Here is a 19,729-nt window from a genome sequence, read left to right as displayed (position 1 = left end):
GCAGTTCAAACTGAGCATCAGAAAGGGGAAGAAAGGTGATATAAGTGACTTGTAATGGTTGTTGGTGCCAGACGGGCTGGTCTGAGTAATTCAGAAACTGCTGATCTACTGGGATTTTTATGCACAACCATCTCTAGGGTTTACAAAGAATGGTCTGAAAAATAGAAAATATCAAGAGAGCGGCAGTTCTGGGGGCGTAAATGCATTGTTGATGTCAGAGGAGAATGGTCAGCATGGTTCAAGCTGAAAGAAAAGCAACAATAGCTCAAATAAATACTCGTTACAACTGAGGTGTTCAGAAGAGCATCTATGAACGCACAACACGTTGAATCTTGAGGCAGCAGAATACCTCACTGGGTGCCACTCCTGTCAGCTAAGAACAAGAACAGGCTACAATTCACACAGGCTCAACAAAATTGGACAATAGAAGATTGCCTGGTCTGATGAGTCTCAATTTCTGCTGCGACATTCGGATATAGGGTCAGAATTTGGTGTCAACAACATGAAAGCATGGATCCATCCTGCCTTGTATCAACAGTTCAGGCTGGTGGTGGTGTAATGTGTGGGGATAGTTGACACCCTTTGGGCCCATTAGTACCAACTGGGCATCGTGTCAATGTCACAGCCTACCTGATTATTGTTGCTGACAATGTCCATCTCTTTATAACCACAGGGTACTCATCTTCTGATGGCTACTTCCAGCAGGATAATGCAAGTCATAATTCCATGACAATGAGTTTACTATACTCAAATGCCTCCACAGTCACCAGATCTCAATGCAATAGAGCACCTTTGGGATGTGGTGTAACAGGAGATTTGCATTATGGATGTGCAGCCGACAAATCTGTAGCAGTATAGACCAAAATCTCTGAGGCATATTTCCAGTACCTTGTTATATGCCATGAAGGATTAAGGCAGTTCTGAAGGCAAAAGGAGGTCCAACCTGGTACTAGTAAGGTGTACCTAATAAAGTGGCCATTGAATGTATATCTCTTTTAGATTTCATTAAAAAATATCTTCATTGGCATTTTAATTTTGGGGTGAACTGACCCCTTAAGGCCATTTAGACGACTCTTAGCATTTACAGACTCAAAACCCCAGCACTCCCGCCCAAGTTGCCAGCTTTATATAACCTACGCAAAATTACACCTTCGCTTGGTTTTAATGAATTCAAGGTGGTTTAATAGGCGTTTAGATGCACTGTCAAACCCCAAGTCTTTTTCATCCTGTTTCTATTCATTCAGAAACAACCTACAGTACAAATATGACATGAGCATAATGCCGTCAAAGTGTTCGGCTAATGTTGTTGTCTTCCCGCAGCGTGTGTACAGCCTCGTAGTGGAGAAGATTAATTATTCTACCTTGTTCCCTGATATTTAAATGAGCTGATTTCCATAATTTCTACTTCTATCTCACTTGTTATTCATCTTGCTTTCCCCCTTCTGAACGCTCCGTGCGTCTCTCTCTTATTCTGGGTGTAATCTTCTTAGTCTGCTTTTCTCCCGCACAGGTTCCGGTCCTGGTCTTCTGACTCCTTTCTCTCCTGCTATAGATTTCGCAAACGCCCGCTCTCTCTTTTTGTACTTTTTGCTTCATCCTTCTGTAATATTCTTTCATTCACTTGGTTGTTTTGTCTCTCTCTCTTTCCTCTCACCTCCCAATTCAAATATGCTTTATTGCCACGTCTGTTTGCATTGCAATATTGGCAAAGTAATTAAGAGCCGAATTGTATTACACACAAAACAAATCATTCAGGGATAATAGTAATGAAATGAAATGACACAGTAAATAAGCAGCTTAAATTAGAGGTACAAAATAATAAATGATGAGTGATTACAATAATAATTAAAATGTTCGCAAATTGCTTCACATGCATACACACTTTCTCACATACACAATACTCGTCAATAATATCCGTTCTGCTTCATAATAATTCAGATTCAAGCACTTTATTGGTGTGATTGTTTTATATACAATATTGTAAAAGATTCAATACGGACGTCAAAAATGATGAAACAAAATAAATTACAATCTTCAGTAGTACTGAAATAAATAACCCACAATATACAAAAATATAAATAAACATTCAATAATGAACATTCTCTAGACGAGATCAACAGGCAACTCTTGAATATGCTGATCAAATAGGTTTTGTTACACGAGTGTCCTCCATGCATTTGATATTTTTCAGACTGTTTTGGAACATGTTGCGTTACGTTTCCCTCTTTTGGCTTCCGCAGGGAGATTCGGGTGGCCCTCTTGTGTGTCTTTCCGAAGGTGGCAAATGGTTCCAGGCTGGCATAGTGAGCTGGGGAGAAGGCTGCGCTCGGAGGAACAAGCCTGGCGTTTACACGCGTGTCACCAAACTGCGGGAATGGATCCGTGAAATCACATCCTTATAGTGGAGCCTGGACCTGCAATCACAGCGACAACCAAAGCAGAAAAACCGAAATGTTCAGTGGCAGCACATTTTAGGAAAGTTTGTGAACTGCACGCACACAAAGTTAAAGCAACACTCCAAATAGTTTTGCAAATAGGCTTCTTTTACAAGTAAGCTAAAGTTAAACCGTATCTAATTTTTATTCCATTCAGCCAATCTCTGGGTCTGGGGAAGAACTTTTAGCTTAGCTTACCTTAGCATAGCCATTGGGTTTTCTGATGAGTGTGTTGTTAGGTAAAGGAGTAAACTTTTTAGCGAATGTTTATTGCTGTCATTTGTGTTTATTTTAATTGTAATCTTAAAATATACTGATTTTACTGTCAAAACGTAAACAAGATTTAGCTTAGCTTAGCATAGCCGTTGGGTTTTCCGATGAGTGTGGATTGTCATTACTGAGGGAGTAAACTTTTTAGTGAATGTGCATATAGTTGTCATTTGTGTTTATTTTAGTAGTAATCTCAACATATGCTGATTTTACTGTCAAAACAGGAAGAACTTTTAGGTTAGCTTAGCATAGCCGTTGGGTTTTCTGATGAGTGTGGAGCGTCAATAGGTAAGAAGTAAACTTTTTAGCGAATGTACATTATTGTCATTTGTGTTTATTTTAATAGTAATCTCAAAATATGCTGATTTTACTGTCAAATGGGGAGAACTTTTAGCTTAGCTTAGCATAGCCGTTGCGTTTTCTGATGAGTGTGGAGCGTCATTAGGTAAGAAGTAAACTTTTTAGCGAATGTGCATTGTTGTTATTTGTGTTTACCTTAATAGTAATCTTAACATATGCTGATTTTACTGTCAAAATTGGGAGACCTTTTAGCTTCGCTTAGCTTAGCATAGCCATTGGGCTGTCTGAAGAGTATGGAGCGTCATTACATAAGGAGTAAACTTTTTAGTGAATGTACATTGCTGTCATTTGTGTTTACCTTAATAGTAATCTCAGCATAAACTGACTTTACTGTCAAAACAGGGAGAACTCTGAGCTTAGCTTAGCTTAGCATAGCTGTTGAGTTTTCTGAGTGTGAAGCATTGTTTTGGTAAGGAGTAAACTTTTTAGCGAATGTACATTGCTGTCATTTGTGTTTATTTTAATAGTAATCTCAAAATATGCTGATATGACTGTCAAAACATTGCTAATTTGACCCCGTATGAAAGCAAAATGTTGCTAATTTGACCCAGTATGGGAGCAGGTATGGCACAAGATAACCTAAAGGAGTTTTGAAGTTTTAGGACTTTTAAAATAATATAGTGTTTTTTCTACTGCATATAAAATAAGCACTGATTATTTTAGAGTAACATAAATTCAAGTTTAAATCAGCTAGCCTAAAAGTGATTCTCCTTGACCTTATTTTATATCAATATTTGTGGATAGTAGGCCTATGTACAGTATGCACTCAATGGCTGGACTTACGACTTTCCATTTTATGTTATTCACATATTATTACTACAGCTATGGGGGAAAAATATGAGATTACTATAGAATTCCCAGTGTCTTTGTATTTGCTATGTTAATAATATATATATTTTTTTTTTGAGTAAAATAATATTTTTTGGTAGTATAAATCTCTAAAGAATCAAGAGTTTTGTTTTTTCTATTTAAAAGTTGACTCATCTTCTGTAGTTACATCGTGTACTGATACTGATAGAAACTGAAAAGTGACATTGCTGGAAACTATTTCAAGTGTGCATAATATTGCGGCTGCTGCAGCCATGGTACAGCAGCAAACATTCCTTATTATTATGCTGGAATGAGAGTATAGTTTCTAGCCATATCAGTCTAGAAAATAGCAACTTTTCATTTCCAGTTGATCGTAGTACACAATGTAAGTACAGAAGTGTAATGACTTAAATAAGAATTATCAAAACTCATTTTATATCTTTTTTTAGTGAGATGCTAATGGTCTAATCTGTTTTAATGATCTATGCTAAGCTAAGCTAATAGTGCTCCTGCCAGACCAGGAGATCGGCTGACATTTAGATTCAAGTACATTCAGATTCCACTAAAATGAGGTTATATGTGAATATGATGAACTGTTACACTCATTTACCAACTGCTTTGTCTCACAGATGTATCGCTTCCAGGCGTTCATATCAGAATCCTTGAATAAGTAACTTTTATAAATGTCACTTGGAGATCAAGCTGTTCTATAATGAGACTGGCCTGATAGACGTCATGTTGTTATCTTTTTGAATGAACTTTCCCATGCTCAAAATGTGCCTTTCTTTCCAGAAACTACACTGTGTATCTATTCAGGAACAATGGCTCTTGTGTAGCTGAAGTTCCAGTGCCTGTTTTATTTTTTATTTCTTTCTCTCTTTTAGTGAAGGTCAAAAGCTTCTTTGCAATCTAGAAATTCCTGTAAGCATCCCACTCAGGCTGACCTTCCTTCCTCACATCTGTGTGATCTCAGGACCTCTGTGCCGAAGCTCTAAAATGGAGGATTAGGTAAAAATAGGAGATTTCCGTCATCCATTTGCCAATACAACCAAGGCCAACATGGGTCACTCACTTCTGCTGCATGTTAAAGTTCCAGCCAATCAATGTCAAAGCTGCTGGCGGAAACACCCAGCAGAATGGTCTCTCCTTCAAAGGGTCCCGAATTATTGAGGAATCTATAATGCCGATTCCTCATAAGCTTGGCAAGTTTCTTTCCCATGGAAAGTCCACTTGCTTAGTATGATTTTTTTTAGGGTTTTGACTTAATTTCCCAGTATAGGCACAAGAGAGACGTAAGCTGTATTTTCAGAGTTGTCAAACAAGAGATGATATATTTATATACTACCAGAGTTTCATATAGGATCATGATGCAGTTTAATCTTCTGAGGGCTTGTTAGGCTTGGATTTTTAAATATAGCTTCAACCAAAATTGATTGTTAAATTGTAAGTGTTTATTGCTTTTAAATGTCTGGGTGACTAACATTTGTAAATATTTCACATGCTCTTATTAATATAGTGGAATACTTGGTGCTTTCTCTTCAGTTTTGTTGCATTTTGTATTTTAAACGTTTTTTTTAATGTATTCAGATTTTACAACACTGTCTTGACAAATAAAATATGTGGTGGTTTTACATTTTGTTTTGATCTTTTCTTCATTCATTTTCCTTCGGCTTAGTTTCTTATGTATAATAATAATAATAGTAATAATAGTTTCTTAGATTTAAATAGTGCTGGGCGACGCAGTGGCGCAGTAGGTAGTGCTGTCGCCTCACAGCAAGAAGGTCGCTGGTTCGAGCCTCAGCTGGGTCAGTTGGTGTTTCTGTGTGGAGTTTGCATGTTCTCCCTGAGTTCGCGTGGGTTTCCTCCAGGTGCTTTGGTTTCCCTCACAGTCCAAAGACATGCGGAACAGGTGAATTGGGTAGGATAAATTGTCTGTAGTGTATGAGTGTGACTGAGTGTGTATGGATGGGTTTCCCAGAGATTGGTTGCAGCTGGAAGGCCATCCGCTTCGTAAAACATGTGCTCGATAAGATTGTGATTCACTCCGCTGTGGTGACCTCAGATTAATAAAGGGACTAAGCTGAAAAGAAAATGAATGAATAAATAAATAGTGCTTTTCTGGACACTCAAAGCACTTTACACATCCTCAACCACCACCAGTGTGAAGCATCCACCTGGAGACGCAACGGTAGCCATATTGATCCAGACTATACATGACACACTAGCTCACTGGTGGAGAGGAAACATAGTGATGAAGCTAATTATGATATGGGGATGGTTAAGCCATGATGGACCGAGGCTAGTAGGCAAATTTGGCCAGGATGACGGGGTTAAACCCTGGTGTCTTTTTTTTTTTCTTTCCCCGAAGGACATGCTGGGATTTTTAATGACCACAAAGAGTCAGGTCCTCGGTTTAATGTTGCATCCAACAGTTGGCACTCACTGAACAGTATAGAGTTCCCATCAATATATTGGGGTGTTAAGACCCACACGGACCGCGGGGTTGAGCCCCCTCCTGCTAGTCTCACTAATGCCACTTCTGGCAGCAACCTAGCTTTCCCATATGGTCCCCCATCCAGGTACTGACCAGCCTCAGCTCTGCTTCGCTTCAGTGGGCAACCATGTGAGTGTTGCAGAGAGCTAGATGCCGCCCAAAGTTTCTTTCTTTAATTTATCAGGGGTCGCCACAGATGAATGAATCGACAATAGCATATGTTTGACACAGCAGATGCCCTTCCTGCCACAACCCAGTACTGGGAAACACCCATACACTCTCACATTTGCCCACACTCTCACACACTACAGCCAGTTTAGTTTATTCTCTACACAGAAATACCAACCGGCACCAGTGAGTTGTAACCACTGAGCCACTGTGCTGCTATTCTTTAGTTTGGTTTTGGTCAATTTCTGTAGGCTATAATTGAATTCCCCCAAAATTGTCAAAATTAAATCATAAATGAAGCTTCTCTGTATGAACCATCATCAGTGCTGCCTTAAACAATGATTTTTCTTCCTACACTAAAAAAAAAACAAAAAACAAACAAAAAAAAACCTGGTTGCCTTAAATTCTTAAGCTGAATTAAACTAACCTTATGAATCCATTGAACTTCTATTATGTTAAACTGACTTAAAATAACTTCCCTACATGGTTATAACCATGATTAACTTAGTTTAATAAGTTGTAATGAACTAAAACATATGCTCTCATGACTAATTGATCATATCATTTTTTACAGAGTAATGAAAAAAATATAACCGGAACAAATCATAGATCGGCTCTTTTTAATACGACCAAAAATCCACAGTGTGACTTTGTTAGTGATTTGAATGTGCTTAGTTTTGACCTTGCACCAATTAAAAAGCTTGTGGTTTAATTAAGCATTGCTCTGCACTGCTACAGTTGTTTTAAACGGTTGGTAGAGAATTGAACTTAAGCTAATTACATGCCAGATTTGACCTTGTGTGAGTTTTAGATTGGTGTTAAACCTTTCAGATCATCTCCAATCGATGCATAAAAACACTTGCACTTGAGCATATTGTGCATTAATACGGTATCTAGGCAACCAGTGTTCACCAATTAATAGGGCAATATAGCTTAATATAGTATTGAATGCATGAAAGTGATGCATTAGTTCAATCAGGCTTTCAGTTTTCTGCTTTTGTTACATTGCTGTTTGTTAAAATACTCCTGGTGCATTGTTCTTCATTTTTTTACTTCATGAAAAAATTTAAAAAATATTTTAACATGTCCACAATGTTTACTAAGGATGTGAGTTTTTGGTGTTCTAGGCTTGGGTATAAATAAAATTATTGTTAATTCTAATAGAATTCCTATTAATATTTATAATACCATCTCGCTATACCCACGTTTTAAACACTTGACTGATTGTTTACAGTTTAATTTATTGCCATAATTCACGCAAAGCGTCATGCAGCGGGAGAACGTGGGTAGTTCCCGGGTCGTTTGATTGGTGTGATTCATCTTTGCTCATGAATATTCAAATATATGCAAATCAAGCAAAACCGTTGGGTTTGCTGATGAGTGTGGCACGTCAGGTATGGATAAATTAAATATACATTGTTGCCATTTGTGTTTAATGCATTGAATGTCGCTTATTTTAACAGAAATCTCAATGTTATGGGTTTTACTTTCAAAAAGTTGCAGAAGACGAACATGGATAGTTAACGGCCGGTCGTTTGATTTGTGTGATTCATCTTCATAAATATTAAAAATATATGCAAATGAGGCAAAACCGTTGCGATTTCTGATGTCTGGCACGTCGTTAGGTAAGGTGTAAACATTTTAGCGAATTTTCATTGTCATTTATGTTTAATGTATCGAATTTTGAAATCTAATAGTAATCTCAAAATATTTTACTGTCAAAACTTTGATAATTTGACGTCGAATGAGAGCAGGTATGGTGCAGGTTGATCTAAGGGAGTTTTGAAGTTGTGTGTAAAGAATTCTAATTAATGGACTTACAAAATAATATGTTAATTCTATATGAAATAAGCACTTGTTTATTTAGAGTCATTCAAAGTGATATTAATTAAAATTTGAATCAACTAATGTTAGACCTCTTTGCCTTATCTTGTGGACAGTAGGCCTATGCACTCGGCTGGATTTGAGACTTTAAATTTTATGTTATTTGCATATTATGTAGGTACTACTATGGGAGAATTTCGTTTTATTTGCTTTGTATTTTTTTGAGTAATATATATATATATATATATATATATATATATATATATATATATATATATATATATATATATATATATAAAATTTTTTTGGTTGTATGTATATATATATGTATGTATGTGTGTGTGTGTGTGTGTGTGTGTGTATATATATATATATGTATATATATATATATATATATATATATATATATATATATATATATATATATATATATGTGTATATATATATATATATATATATATATATATATATATATATATATATATGTTGTGATTGAAAATTTAGATTTCTTAACTGTCCTGAAATGTAAAAATAAATGTCTAAAATTAGTATAAACATCTGAAAACAGACTTTTATTTTGTTATTTTATGTATAAAATAATATTTACAAAATAAAACAATCCTCTATGACACAATTGTATATTAAATTCTAAATACATCTTCATAATAATCAACAGAATAAAGCATTTACATTACTCACCATCAGGTGATTTCAAACTAGGGCTGCACGATATAGGAACAATTTTATATTCATTTTCTTTGCAGCTTAGTTCCTTTATTAATTTGGGGTCTCCACAGCAGAATGAATCTCCAACTTATCCAGCATATGTTTTCTTGCGCAGCGGATGCCCTTCCAGCTGCAACCCATCACTGGGAAACATCCATACACACTCATTCACACGTATACACTGCAGACAATTAAGCTTAAGCCCAATTCACCTATACCACATGCTTTTGGACTTGTGGGGAAGCCATGAACACATGGAGGAAACCCACACGAATACAGGAAAAACATGCAAACTCCACACAGAAATGCCAACTAACCCAGCCGGGGCTCGAACTAGCGACCACCTTGCTGTGAGGCAATCATGCTACCCATGGCGCCACTGTGCTGCATATACAGTCAAAATTATTAGCCCCCATTTATTTTATTTCCCAATTGTTGTTTAACGGAGAGAATTTTTTCAGCACATTTCTAAACATAATAGTTTTAATAACTCCTTTCTAATAACTGATTTATTTTATCTTTGCCATGATGACTATATAATATTCTACTAGATATTTTTCAAGACACTTCTATACAGCTTAGTGACATTTTAAGGTTTTACAAGGTTAAGTTAACTAAGCAGGTTAGGGTAATTAGGCAAGTTATTGTATAACAGTGGTTTGTTTTGTAGACTATCGAAAAAAATATAGCTTAAAGGGGCTAATAATTTCGACCTTAATCAACCTTGTTACACCTGGTGTTCCTGGTCAAAAGTGACCACCATAGGAAATGATTCATCCATCAGACAGAAAACATGCCCATACACACCACCCCAAGTCAGCCACTCGTTTCTGACTGAACAATATCTTTTGCAGGAACACATCTCTTTTCCGTGCTTTTGTTCTGATCCTCCAGCCTGATCTCACAAGGAAATATAACTCTTGTTTTGTCAGTTTCTTTAAATTCGGCTAATTCGTATGAATTCAGTTAATTTTAAAGAGGAGGCCAAACGCCAACCCTAAACCCTACCGTTAATAGGGGATTAACAAATCATGTTAAATAATGTTAAACACTACTTTGTTCACAGCTAAAGAATGTTGAATAAAAGTTTGGCGATGAAAAATGTTTTTTGAGCTAATTAAAGAGCAGTTAGACAGACCGGTCAATTTTGACTAGGAACAATAAACAAGGGGTGGGATGTGAACACGAATAGAGGGTTAAAACATTTGTATGGATACAATTAGAGCTTGCTTATTTTTACACAATATTTAAAAAAAATTTAATAGTTTATTATTAAAGTATTGTATTGTTAAATCTATTATATATATATATATATATATATATATATATATATATATATATATATATATATATATATATATATATATTTATTTGTTTATTTATTTATTTTATTTATGTTTTTATTTTTTTGATAGGTCAAATAAAAATATTTTCCATCTAGACCATTTGAAAAATTAATTTGCCTTTATCCCTTCATGAGTCTTAAATTTAACGCGGTGGAACCTCAGAAACCCTGATGACTCACCATCAGGTGATTTTAAACTAGGGTAGCACGATAGGAAAAAAATTATATTGCGATGTTTAATTTTTCTGCAATAATTATTATGATATAAATACAGCCCCACACAATAGTTTGAATAGCATGATATGGCAGTTTTCTGAGAGTCTAAAAGTATTCAGGAACAAAAATTAAATAATCACAATGCAGAAAATGCTTTTCTTACTTGGCTTTGTCTCGTTTCTGGTCCAAATATCTAAAAATTCTGAGATCAAGTAGAAATATTGGTTTCTTTTCAATTTAAGAAGAAATAAGGCAAAATTAAGAGGTTTTCCTTAAAACAAGCAAAATGATCTGTCAGTGGGGTAAGTCAAATTTTGTTTTCGCTTTGAAATAAAGATATTCGTACTAGGAATAAGGCAAAAATAATATGTAAGAAAAAAATTTTTTAACATGAATTGTATATAAATTCTATATAAATACAGTAATTAAATACAATTCTGTAGCTCCCGGTCAACTATAATCCAGACTCAACATTGCACATCTTACAATGTGACTATTGCAGGTGCGCACAGTGCGATATCTGCTAAAACGATGTATTGTGCAGCCCTCATTTAAACATGAATGTATTTTGTTCCTCTGTTGAACAAAAAATAAGATCATTTAAAGAATGTTGGAAACCAGCATCCATTGACTACCATAGTAGAAACAAAAAAATATGATATTTCAGTCGTTTAAAATATCTCCTTTTGTATTCAACAAGAAATAAGCTCAGACTTGCTTGAAACAAGTGGATGGAAAGTAAATGATGACTGAATTGTCATTTTTGCACACCTTTAACCGTGTTCTGGCAGTATACAAGAGATGATGATGACAACTGATGGAAACATGACCCTGAATTTACCAGAGTAGCCTTCAGTTCATTTGTTTAATGCTGAGTACGTGTTTATGTCTTCAACACTCCCTGTGGTGAAGCTCGGTGTGACATGATGAAATCTGAGAGACTGGGTGACATGACAAGATAATGTTGTCACACAACACCCGCTCCGTCAGCGCAATATTTGGTTGCGTTTGGAGAGACGGCCTGTGCCTGCGATGTTTGATACGCAGACAGCAGGAGGCTTGGGAATCTCATCCGTCTTTATTAAAAAGCCTGCTCTCGCCGCGGGAATAAAAGAATCAACATAGGCATCACTGCTAATTTATGTATTCATCAACTCGGCAGCCCCGGTATTGTTTGTCCTCGTTCCCTCATGACATTTGACGAGACCCAGCGATGTGTGCCAAACTCACTCCAGTCACAGCCCGTATTATTTGAAATGATTTTATTTAAATATAAATATGTGTACAAAGTTACAAGCAACATTTTTTAGCAAATAAAATGATCCGAACACAATCTTAAAAAGAAACGGAAGAGAAAGTCAATTAGTTGCGGAACGCCCTCTCCAAAACCGATATGTACTGTTAAGTAACATGGGGTAAAAACCATCGTGAATCAAATCAAGTCAACTTAAAGATATAGATATATGCATTTAATAATATAAAGGTACTTTACAATAGAGCAGCTTACAAGCTGTACATTAAGGCTTATATAAAATATAAAAATAAAGACAAGCAATGTTTTGTTTCACCTATCTTACAGTTCATTTTAACAATTTTTGATCTTTCCAAATGGAGCCGAACATTCAGGCTCAAAGGAAAATGGCAGTATGGGAACCTCCGAATGCAGGCTTCCAAGATCCAAGTGACAAAGAGGGGGGTGCAGTAAGCGGTTTCTCACACAAGGAACAAACAGATGAGAAGAAATGCTGAATACGTTCACGTACACACATCATCTGCATGCAACAGACAGGAGTGAAATTTCCCAACGATTTATACAGTCATTGAAGTGGCTCTAAGTGGATATGGACAGTACTGCATTTCACTTGCTATTTCGTTTTCTGTGGTTCTTATTCTATGTAAACATATTGGTGCTACCTGACGGCGACACGACTGTCACCTAGGCACACGCTCTGCATTAAATAACATACAGTGGTCACGTAAGGAACATTACAAGCATGTTACTGCACACCGCAAGGCCGTGTGGTCGTTTAGACTTGACTTAAGAAACTGTGGTCCCGAAATGGCCTCTACTCTGAATTCTGCAACAAATTCTTGAGAGTAGCGCTTAATAAGACCGCACCTCTAAATTTGCTTCTTTGGGGATTGGCCAATTGTGGTTCCATCAAACAGACAGAAATACATTTTTATGGATTTTCGTCCATTTCTCTTGTCTTACCAAAGCATTCCAGTTTCCTGCACTGGTCCATTGAGGCATATAAATACTCTCGAGAGAGTGCAATAGCAGTGCAGAATGCAGACAGAGCTTACGAAGGAATACCTTCAAGTTCCTTCTTATGCTCTCCTGCTTTTGTGGATTGAACTTTGAGCCACTTTGTGTAGGCAAGACCTTTTTGTCATTGACACACAAATGTGCTTACAATTCCATCAGCATGCCAACAAACACATATATGTATTTTTTTTTGTCTTTTTTTAAGTAATTTTGATTGTGTCAGCGTAATGTCATGAGCTCGTCCCCATTTGCAAAGGTTAGTTCATGAGGGCACTTTCCTTCTCCACAGCGCTGCTTTCCCTTCTCCAAAGTCTAGACACTGGAGACTTCACGGAAATGCAGTGCAACAGAGATGAATTGGCGGACATTTCTCCTAAAGTTCAGTAAAATCACTAGCTTGAAGGGAACTTCCAAGCTCGAGTGGCACATCAATTCCCCGTCCGATTCCACATTCACTTCGAGACCGCAATAAAGCTTTGGCGCCTTTTTGAATCTCAGTTTTAAAAGTTTGCTTAATCCCTCCTGAACCAGATTCAGAAGTATAGTCCTTGTGATGCTTGATCATGCCAGACCCTCAGCAGGTCTTTAGGGAGTCATCACACGTGAGTCTGCATGCGTTGTTGTGAAGGCCGTCCGTAGTCAGACTGCTGCGACGACACCTGTGAGGACGCATATGAGAACCGGGAGGAGCTGGACACCTTGCTGGCTTGGTCTGAATGCTCATATCCGTCGACCTTCTCGTAGGAAGCAGGTTTAACGTAGCTTGTGAATGCGCGGCCGTAGGTGGCAGGCAAATAGGTTGAACCTGAATATACGGTCTCCTGGGGATAGGCGGTGGGAGTTTGCGGTTGTTGCTGTGGTTGTTGCGGCTGCTGTTGCTCGTAGGTGGTGCGGTTGGCAGGGGTCGTGGCGTAACGCTGAGAGAAGTCATAAATCCGAGGTTGAGTGGAGTGCTGTCCGTATAGGGGGCTCGGCGAGGGTAGCTGAGTGGGTGTGTAGACTGGCCGAGCATTATTAGCGTATTCGGAGAAGCCAGTTCTCGTGATGTGCCGGTCCTCGTGAGCTCGAACATTGTAGTAGCCGTTGGTGGGGTCCTTAGGGTAAAAGAGAATACATTGTGTGATTAGACATATGCCAATATTCAATAAGTCAATATATTGTGATAACGAACAAACACAATACTAATATCGTGGGTCATAGTCATTATTTAAACAATTGTTGTATTTCTGTGGTTGTTTGTCACAGCGCCAAATGATAATAGGCGATTTGATAATTGTGTTCATTAACATGTACAGTGAGCCTCCATTTGTTAATGTCAGTTAATTTAATTAGAGTCAATGTAAAACCAACTACCAAGGCATGTGTTAATCTTAGGGGATGTTAATTTCTTTGTTAATGTCTAGTAGTGCATTTAAAACAATTGTAATTATTATTTTATTAAACTATATTACTTCTTTAACATATAGCTTGTTATATGGTTGTTTCGCATGGTTGATTTTAATACACTAACAACGTTTATTATTGAGTCTTTAGTGTTACCTAGTAGGGCTGCACAAAATATCGTTTGAGCATCGGTATCTCAATGTGTGCCTCTGCAATAGTCACATCGCAGGATATGCAATGTTGAATTGGGATAATAGTTGATCAGAATCTAAAGGTCAAATCAAAATAGATTTGTGGAGACACTGCAGAATTAAACTATTATAGAGTTGAAGATTAAAATGTTTATGTGTTTAAAGGCATTTGTGAGTAGGGTTGGGCGATTTCTACCAATATGGCATCAAGTCTAATGTGAAACATCGCGATGGACGATGGCATCGTCATCATAGGCAGATATGATGTATGAAAAAAGCGGCGGGTTTGACCGACTGCGCATGACGTGTCTCGGGATCCGGTGGTGAGGGTTGAGAAGGGTGCGCGACTTATTTGAGGACCGGGAGGGAGATTTCTGGGAGATTATCACTTGTTTGTGGGCATCCGGGAGTTTTTGCAAGCGGGTTTGCGACAGGGGCGGGGCAGAGGATCAGCGTGCCAGCTCAGCATCGTGTTGTCTATTGGCCATCGGTGATGGCCGATGGCATCGTCTATCGGCCCAACTCTATTTGTGAGCATTTTAAGAGTCTGATGAATTTTAAGAGAACATAGAGATACATTTTGTTGAATGATTTATACGATGAAGACTATGCAGTGCTCTTTTACAATTGATTATTCAATTTCTGTACCTGAATACTAATATACCCCCCCCAGAAAACCATAAAAAAATCATCCCAATCTAAAGTGAAGGCTTTCCAAATAGAGAAATAAATCTCATGATAAAAAATAATAAAAAATATCGTAATGTCAAATGTTTCCAATACCGCGCAGCCATATTACCTAGTGTACTTTATCATCCTTTTGCAATATAATTAGTTTAAATTATTTAGTTTATCTGAACATGTATATAAAATAAATCAATACACTAAGTATTTTTTGTTTTTATACCTGTCTTTTTTGTAGCTTTAGGTCAATATAATGAAAATGTTGTCTAACATGATAAAAGCTTCCACAATTAATCGCAACAAGAAACTTTAATAACATATAATCCTATTGGTGAGATTAAGATTAACCTATTGGTACAGATTAAAACGCATGCACATTATTTGTTTCTGCTGCTAACTAGAATGCAAAAGTTGACATAATTCTTGGTTTTCTTGAACATGATCCAGCCTTGTGGTGTAATACAAATAGGTTTTCAGCAAGTTAGAGTTATTAAGTACAATAGTTTCCTCAAAGCTCTGAAAACAACCTTTTGCTTTTATCAGATTAAGTCTCCGAGTGAAATGTAATACCTTGATATCTGATCTCTCATCATCTTCCTCCTCCAGCAGGTCGCTGTGCTCTGTGCGAGACGTTCCTGGAGATTCACTGCTGTTGGGAGCCTGAGAAAAGTACAGAGACTTGGGTTACAGACTACTCAGTGTGAGTAAAGCCTCTTTAAAGTCATACAATGATGATTGATATGGTCTCTAACTCCTTGTCTTTTGTAAACAAATAATTAGGGATGCACCAATATGGATTGATCGATAACTATTTGGGGTAACACTTTATTTTGGAGGTCCACTTGAGTATTAGTAGACTGTCTGCTTAATATCTGTTGATACTGCTGCTAAACAGACATTTAACTGACTATAAGAAACTTTGCAAGTACGTTTCAACTTACACTAACCATAACCCCAACCTAACAGTCTACTTATAGTCTAATGAGAATTATTTGGCATGTAGATGCAGTGTATCTTTAATTCAACGAACGGATCATCAAAATAACCCCATTTGGTTTTAGAGGCAGATAGCTGATATATTCATACAAATATACATATTTTCACTAGAATAAACAGCAAAAATTAATACAAGGCACTTGGAAAATGTGGATAAAATATTAAAAAGCCTTTATTGACATGGCTAATCCTTAAAACTGCACCTAAGCATTTCGGGAAATAACTGCCTTACCCTGGGTACCCTGATGAAGGCAGTTGTTTGCCGAGATGCGTAGACACAGTTTTAAAGAATAGCCATGTCAAATAAAGGCTTTTAAATAATTTTTCCACATTTTTTGAATGCCTTGGACTAATTTTTGCAGTTTATTCTGATAAATCCCTTACCCAAAGAGCACCGACACATTATTTGAGCTACCCCTAAGAACTTTTTGTTTGATTTTGGATATGTATTTTCATATTTTTTTCCGCATGATTGGAACAAATAAGCCAAAACATATGGCGAATAACTGATTTTATTCTAAAACCTTAACTTCAGAAAAGTTTAAACTGATCTCTAAACTTTATTAACTATTCTTTTTTTATGGCCAACTTTCGTATATGAATACAATCTACTGCCTGGCCAATACATACACACACACATGTATATATATATATATATATATATGTATATATATATGTATATGTATATATATATATATAAGCAGCCAAGTCACTTAACATTAATAGTTGCAAGCATGTTAAGTAGTTCAAACAACTCAAATAATACTTAATTTATTGGCTTAAATAAAGATAAATCAGACTAATTTTGTTATCAGACAACTAACATTAAAATGGCATTCATTGGCCAATATCGATATGGCTGCCGATATATTTTGCATCTCTACAAATGATCAATATATGATTTTTAATGCATCTTTTATGAACATAATGACTTCTAGCTGATGCCACTAAGGCCTTATATTTGTTTCTGTATCAAGTCCTGATAGATAATAAAATAGATGATTTGATTGATAGATGTTGTCCTGATAGATAATCAAACACAGCTTTTTTTTTTTTTTTTTTTTGAGTATCCCATTTCTCTTGGAAATGTGTCACTTTTTCAGGCAAGCAATATTTTTTGTGTTGAAATGGAGTCTAAACATGGCTTGTCTTAAACGAGGCTAAATTAGGGCTGTCATTGAAAATCTAATAGACATCTAAGAATAGCCCAAATCTAGACTAGTCGTCAAATACACAGTAATGAATGACTACACATGTGAAGTCTGTCTAATCTGTGTATTTGAGGACTAGTCTAATTTGGGGTTAGTCTATTAGATTCTCACTGACAGCCCAAATTTAGCCTCGTTTTAGCTGAGCCATCTATGTTTAGACATCTATTAAACATTTATTAAACAAAAATTGCTTGGTGGGTTGTTTTTCTCACGTTTTTCCTGTAGCACAGCACCTTTTTATAAAAGAAAAATAATGTACAAGCTATTCCTACCATTCTAAGCATTTACAAAATGTTTCGAGAGCGACTTACCATGGGTTCCTTGACATCCTCCTCATCGTCGTTTCCTCTTGCTGCGTTGTGGTCGCTGTGCACGATTTGTACGCGGATGTCGCTCTTAGACAGGCGTGTGCCCTTTTTGCCTGGGTGAGGAAATAGCGCAGTGTATAGAGATTAATGAGGTGAACGGTGGGAAGATTTCCAGAGAGGTGAAAAGGTCAACACTGCTCCAGGCAATGAGGTGGCCCCATAATTAACCTCTGTCTAGTTAGTTGCTTTGATTTCTACTGTATCATGTTTTTTTTGAGGAGAGAATAAGAACTCTCAGATAACATCTGACCTTTGGCCTCACCTTTAGCATTGTGGCGGCAGCAGATGGAAACCAGGGTAATGACACAAACGATGAACACACAGCCTCCGCCCACCGATGCTCCAATGATGATCAGCAAGGGGAGGGCTTCTGCAAGGGGAATAAAGAACGTGACTAAGCAGGATTGAATCTATTTAGCTACAGTGAAAAGTTGAATATGTTTTTTTGACACACAGTTACACATTTAAATCTATTCAGAAGTTAACAGTTTTCTGTATTTCGTGATTCATGGGTACTCTTGATGAGACCTTGATCTTTCCTCCGATAATTTTTGATGTTGGAAAAAGTGACTTTTATTGATGTTTTTCATCATTTGAAGTGATTTATTATCTGTTTTGGTATTAGGGCTGCACAATATATCATTTCAGCATGGATATCACAATGTGACCATCCACAATAGTCACATTGCAAGATTTTCAATGTTAAGTTTGTATTATAATTTATTATTTGCATGTGTTTTTGATTCTTGTGATTGTATAATGATTTTTAAAAACATTCAGGTCTAAGAAATTGTACCATTTGTGACCTTAACATTTATTAATTTTATTGAATTATTTTTCAGGGTATCTGCGGGGTCTTAAAAAGTCTTAAATCTCAAAAGCAAAATTTTAGGCCTTATAAAGTTTTAAATCTACTGAAATATTGTGATGTAGGTCCTAAATTTTGTTTTAATGGGTCCAAATTGTCCTTGTATAGCTACTCAATCTAGCCATTAACAACCATGCAATGACCAACAATCCATCTCAATAAAATGTTTATTTCTTTACTTTAAAAAATAGCATTTAAATACTTTCCTTACAGTAACATTTGCTTAAAAGTGCTACATTTATTTACTGCTGAGGATATTGACCTGACCTATATATTTTTTATTATTAAATAATTATAACATTTTTATTTGTAGACTAAAGTAATGTTTTGTTCTATTCTTGGTAAGGGTTGTAAGGTTTGTAAATGGATATATTTGGATATTAAAAAAAAAAAAAAAAAAATATATATATATATATATATATATATATATATATATATATATATATATATATATATATATATATATTCAAACTAAATTATTATTATTGTATTATTAAATGTTTTAAGTTGTAATCATTTTGATAGGGCAAGTCAAAATCTTTTCTAACTGGGATATTCGAAAAAAAACCCTTAGCATTTAGCTCTGTACACCATTCGCCTTGGGAAATGATAAAACACTTTATTTCAATTGTATATTTTTCTTAATTGTATTTGTTGCTTGTTGTTCATAAAAATTCTCAAAACACATGCAAATACAGAAATGCACTGCACGTAGCACAGACTTCAATGAAAAAGTATTGGGAACCCCAAAATTTTATAGATTGTTTATTAGATTTTATGGAGACACAAATAGTAAACATTAATTCATTAATATCTGACTAAATATGCGCATGAAAATACTTACAACACATGCAAATGCAGAAACGCACTGTGAGTAGCACAGACAACAACGAAAACGTGTCGGAAGACCCCCAAAATAGTATAGAATGTTTATAAAATTTTATAGAGATGCTCTCCCACTGCAGTATCATCCCAATTGATCTAACATTATACTTTTTTTTCCAAATAAAGATATGAAGTCATGTGGTGAAACTGTATTCATATTGCTTAATAATATATATATATATATATATATATATATATATATATATATATATATATATATATATAT

At 36.0% G+C, this 19,729-nt stretch overlaps 3 protein-coding genes across 6 annotated transcripts in view; 2 read left to right on the top strand and 1 right to left on the bottom strand.

The window, feature by feature from the left end:
• The window catches only part of st14 (ST14 transmembrane serine protease matriptase), an 81,371-nt gene extending 75,865 nt beyond the window's left edge, over positions 1-5,506 (top strand). The window contains exons 19-20 of one of the 2 annotated variants that reach the window (XR_011006502.2): positions 2,241-3,296; positions 3,381-5,506. Coding sequence is in view for 1 of the 2 variants with exons in the window: in XM_680264.11 (XP_685356.5) it covers positions 2,241-2,402 (162 nt within the window). In the remaining variant the exon portion in view is untranslated. Of the gene's footprint in view, positions 1-2,240 lie in introns of both variants that reach the window. The other variant, XM_680264.11, reaches the window with a different exon arrangement.
• The window catches only part of kirrel3l (kirre like nephrin family adhesion molecule 3, like), an 85,874-nt gene continuing 68,078 nt past the window's right edge, over positions 1,934-19,729 (bottom strand). The window contains exons 12-15 of one of the 2 annotated variants that reach the window (NM_001099344.2): positions 18,013-18,120; positions 17,694-17,803; positions 15,746-15,835; positions 11,894-14,011 (exon numbers count right to left, since the gene is read on the bottom strand). In NM_001099344.2, coding sequence (NP_001092814.2) covers positions 13,514-14,011; positions 15,746-15,835; positions 17,694-17,803; positions 18,013-18,120 — 806 coding nt within the window. In that variant the 3' untranslated portion in view covers positions 11,894-13,513. Of the gene's footprint in view, positions 2,415-11,893; positions 14,012-15,745; positions 15,836-17,693; positions 17,804-18,012; positions 18,121-19,729 lie in introns of those variants that run through there. The other variant, XM_073923079.1, reaches the window with a different exon arrangement.
• The window catches only part of nphs1 (NPHS1 adhesion molecule, nephrin), a 483,647-nt gene continuing 479,699 nt past the window's right edge, over positions 15,782-19,729 (top strand). For both annotated transcript variants that reach the window (XM_073923248.1, XM_073923252.1), the window contains exon 1: positions 15,782-15,875. The gene's annotated coding sequence lies outside the window, so the exon portion shown is untranslated. The remainder of the gene's footprint in view (positions 15,876-19,729) is intronic.

This window comes from Danio rerio, chromosome 15 (genome assembly GCF_049306965.1).
Source record: "Danio rerio strain Tuebingen ecotype United States chromosome 15, GRCz12tu, whole genome shotgun sequence".
NCBI classification, from domain to species: domain Eukaryota; kingdom Metazoa; phylum Chordata; class Actinopteri; order Cypriniformes; family Danionidae; genus Danio; species Danio rerio.
This window is presented reverse-complemented; position numbering and strand designations above follow the sequence as displayed.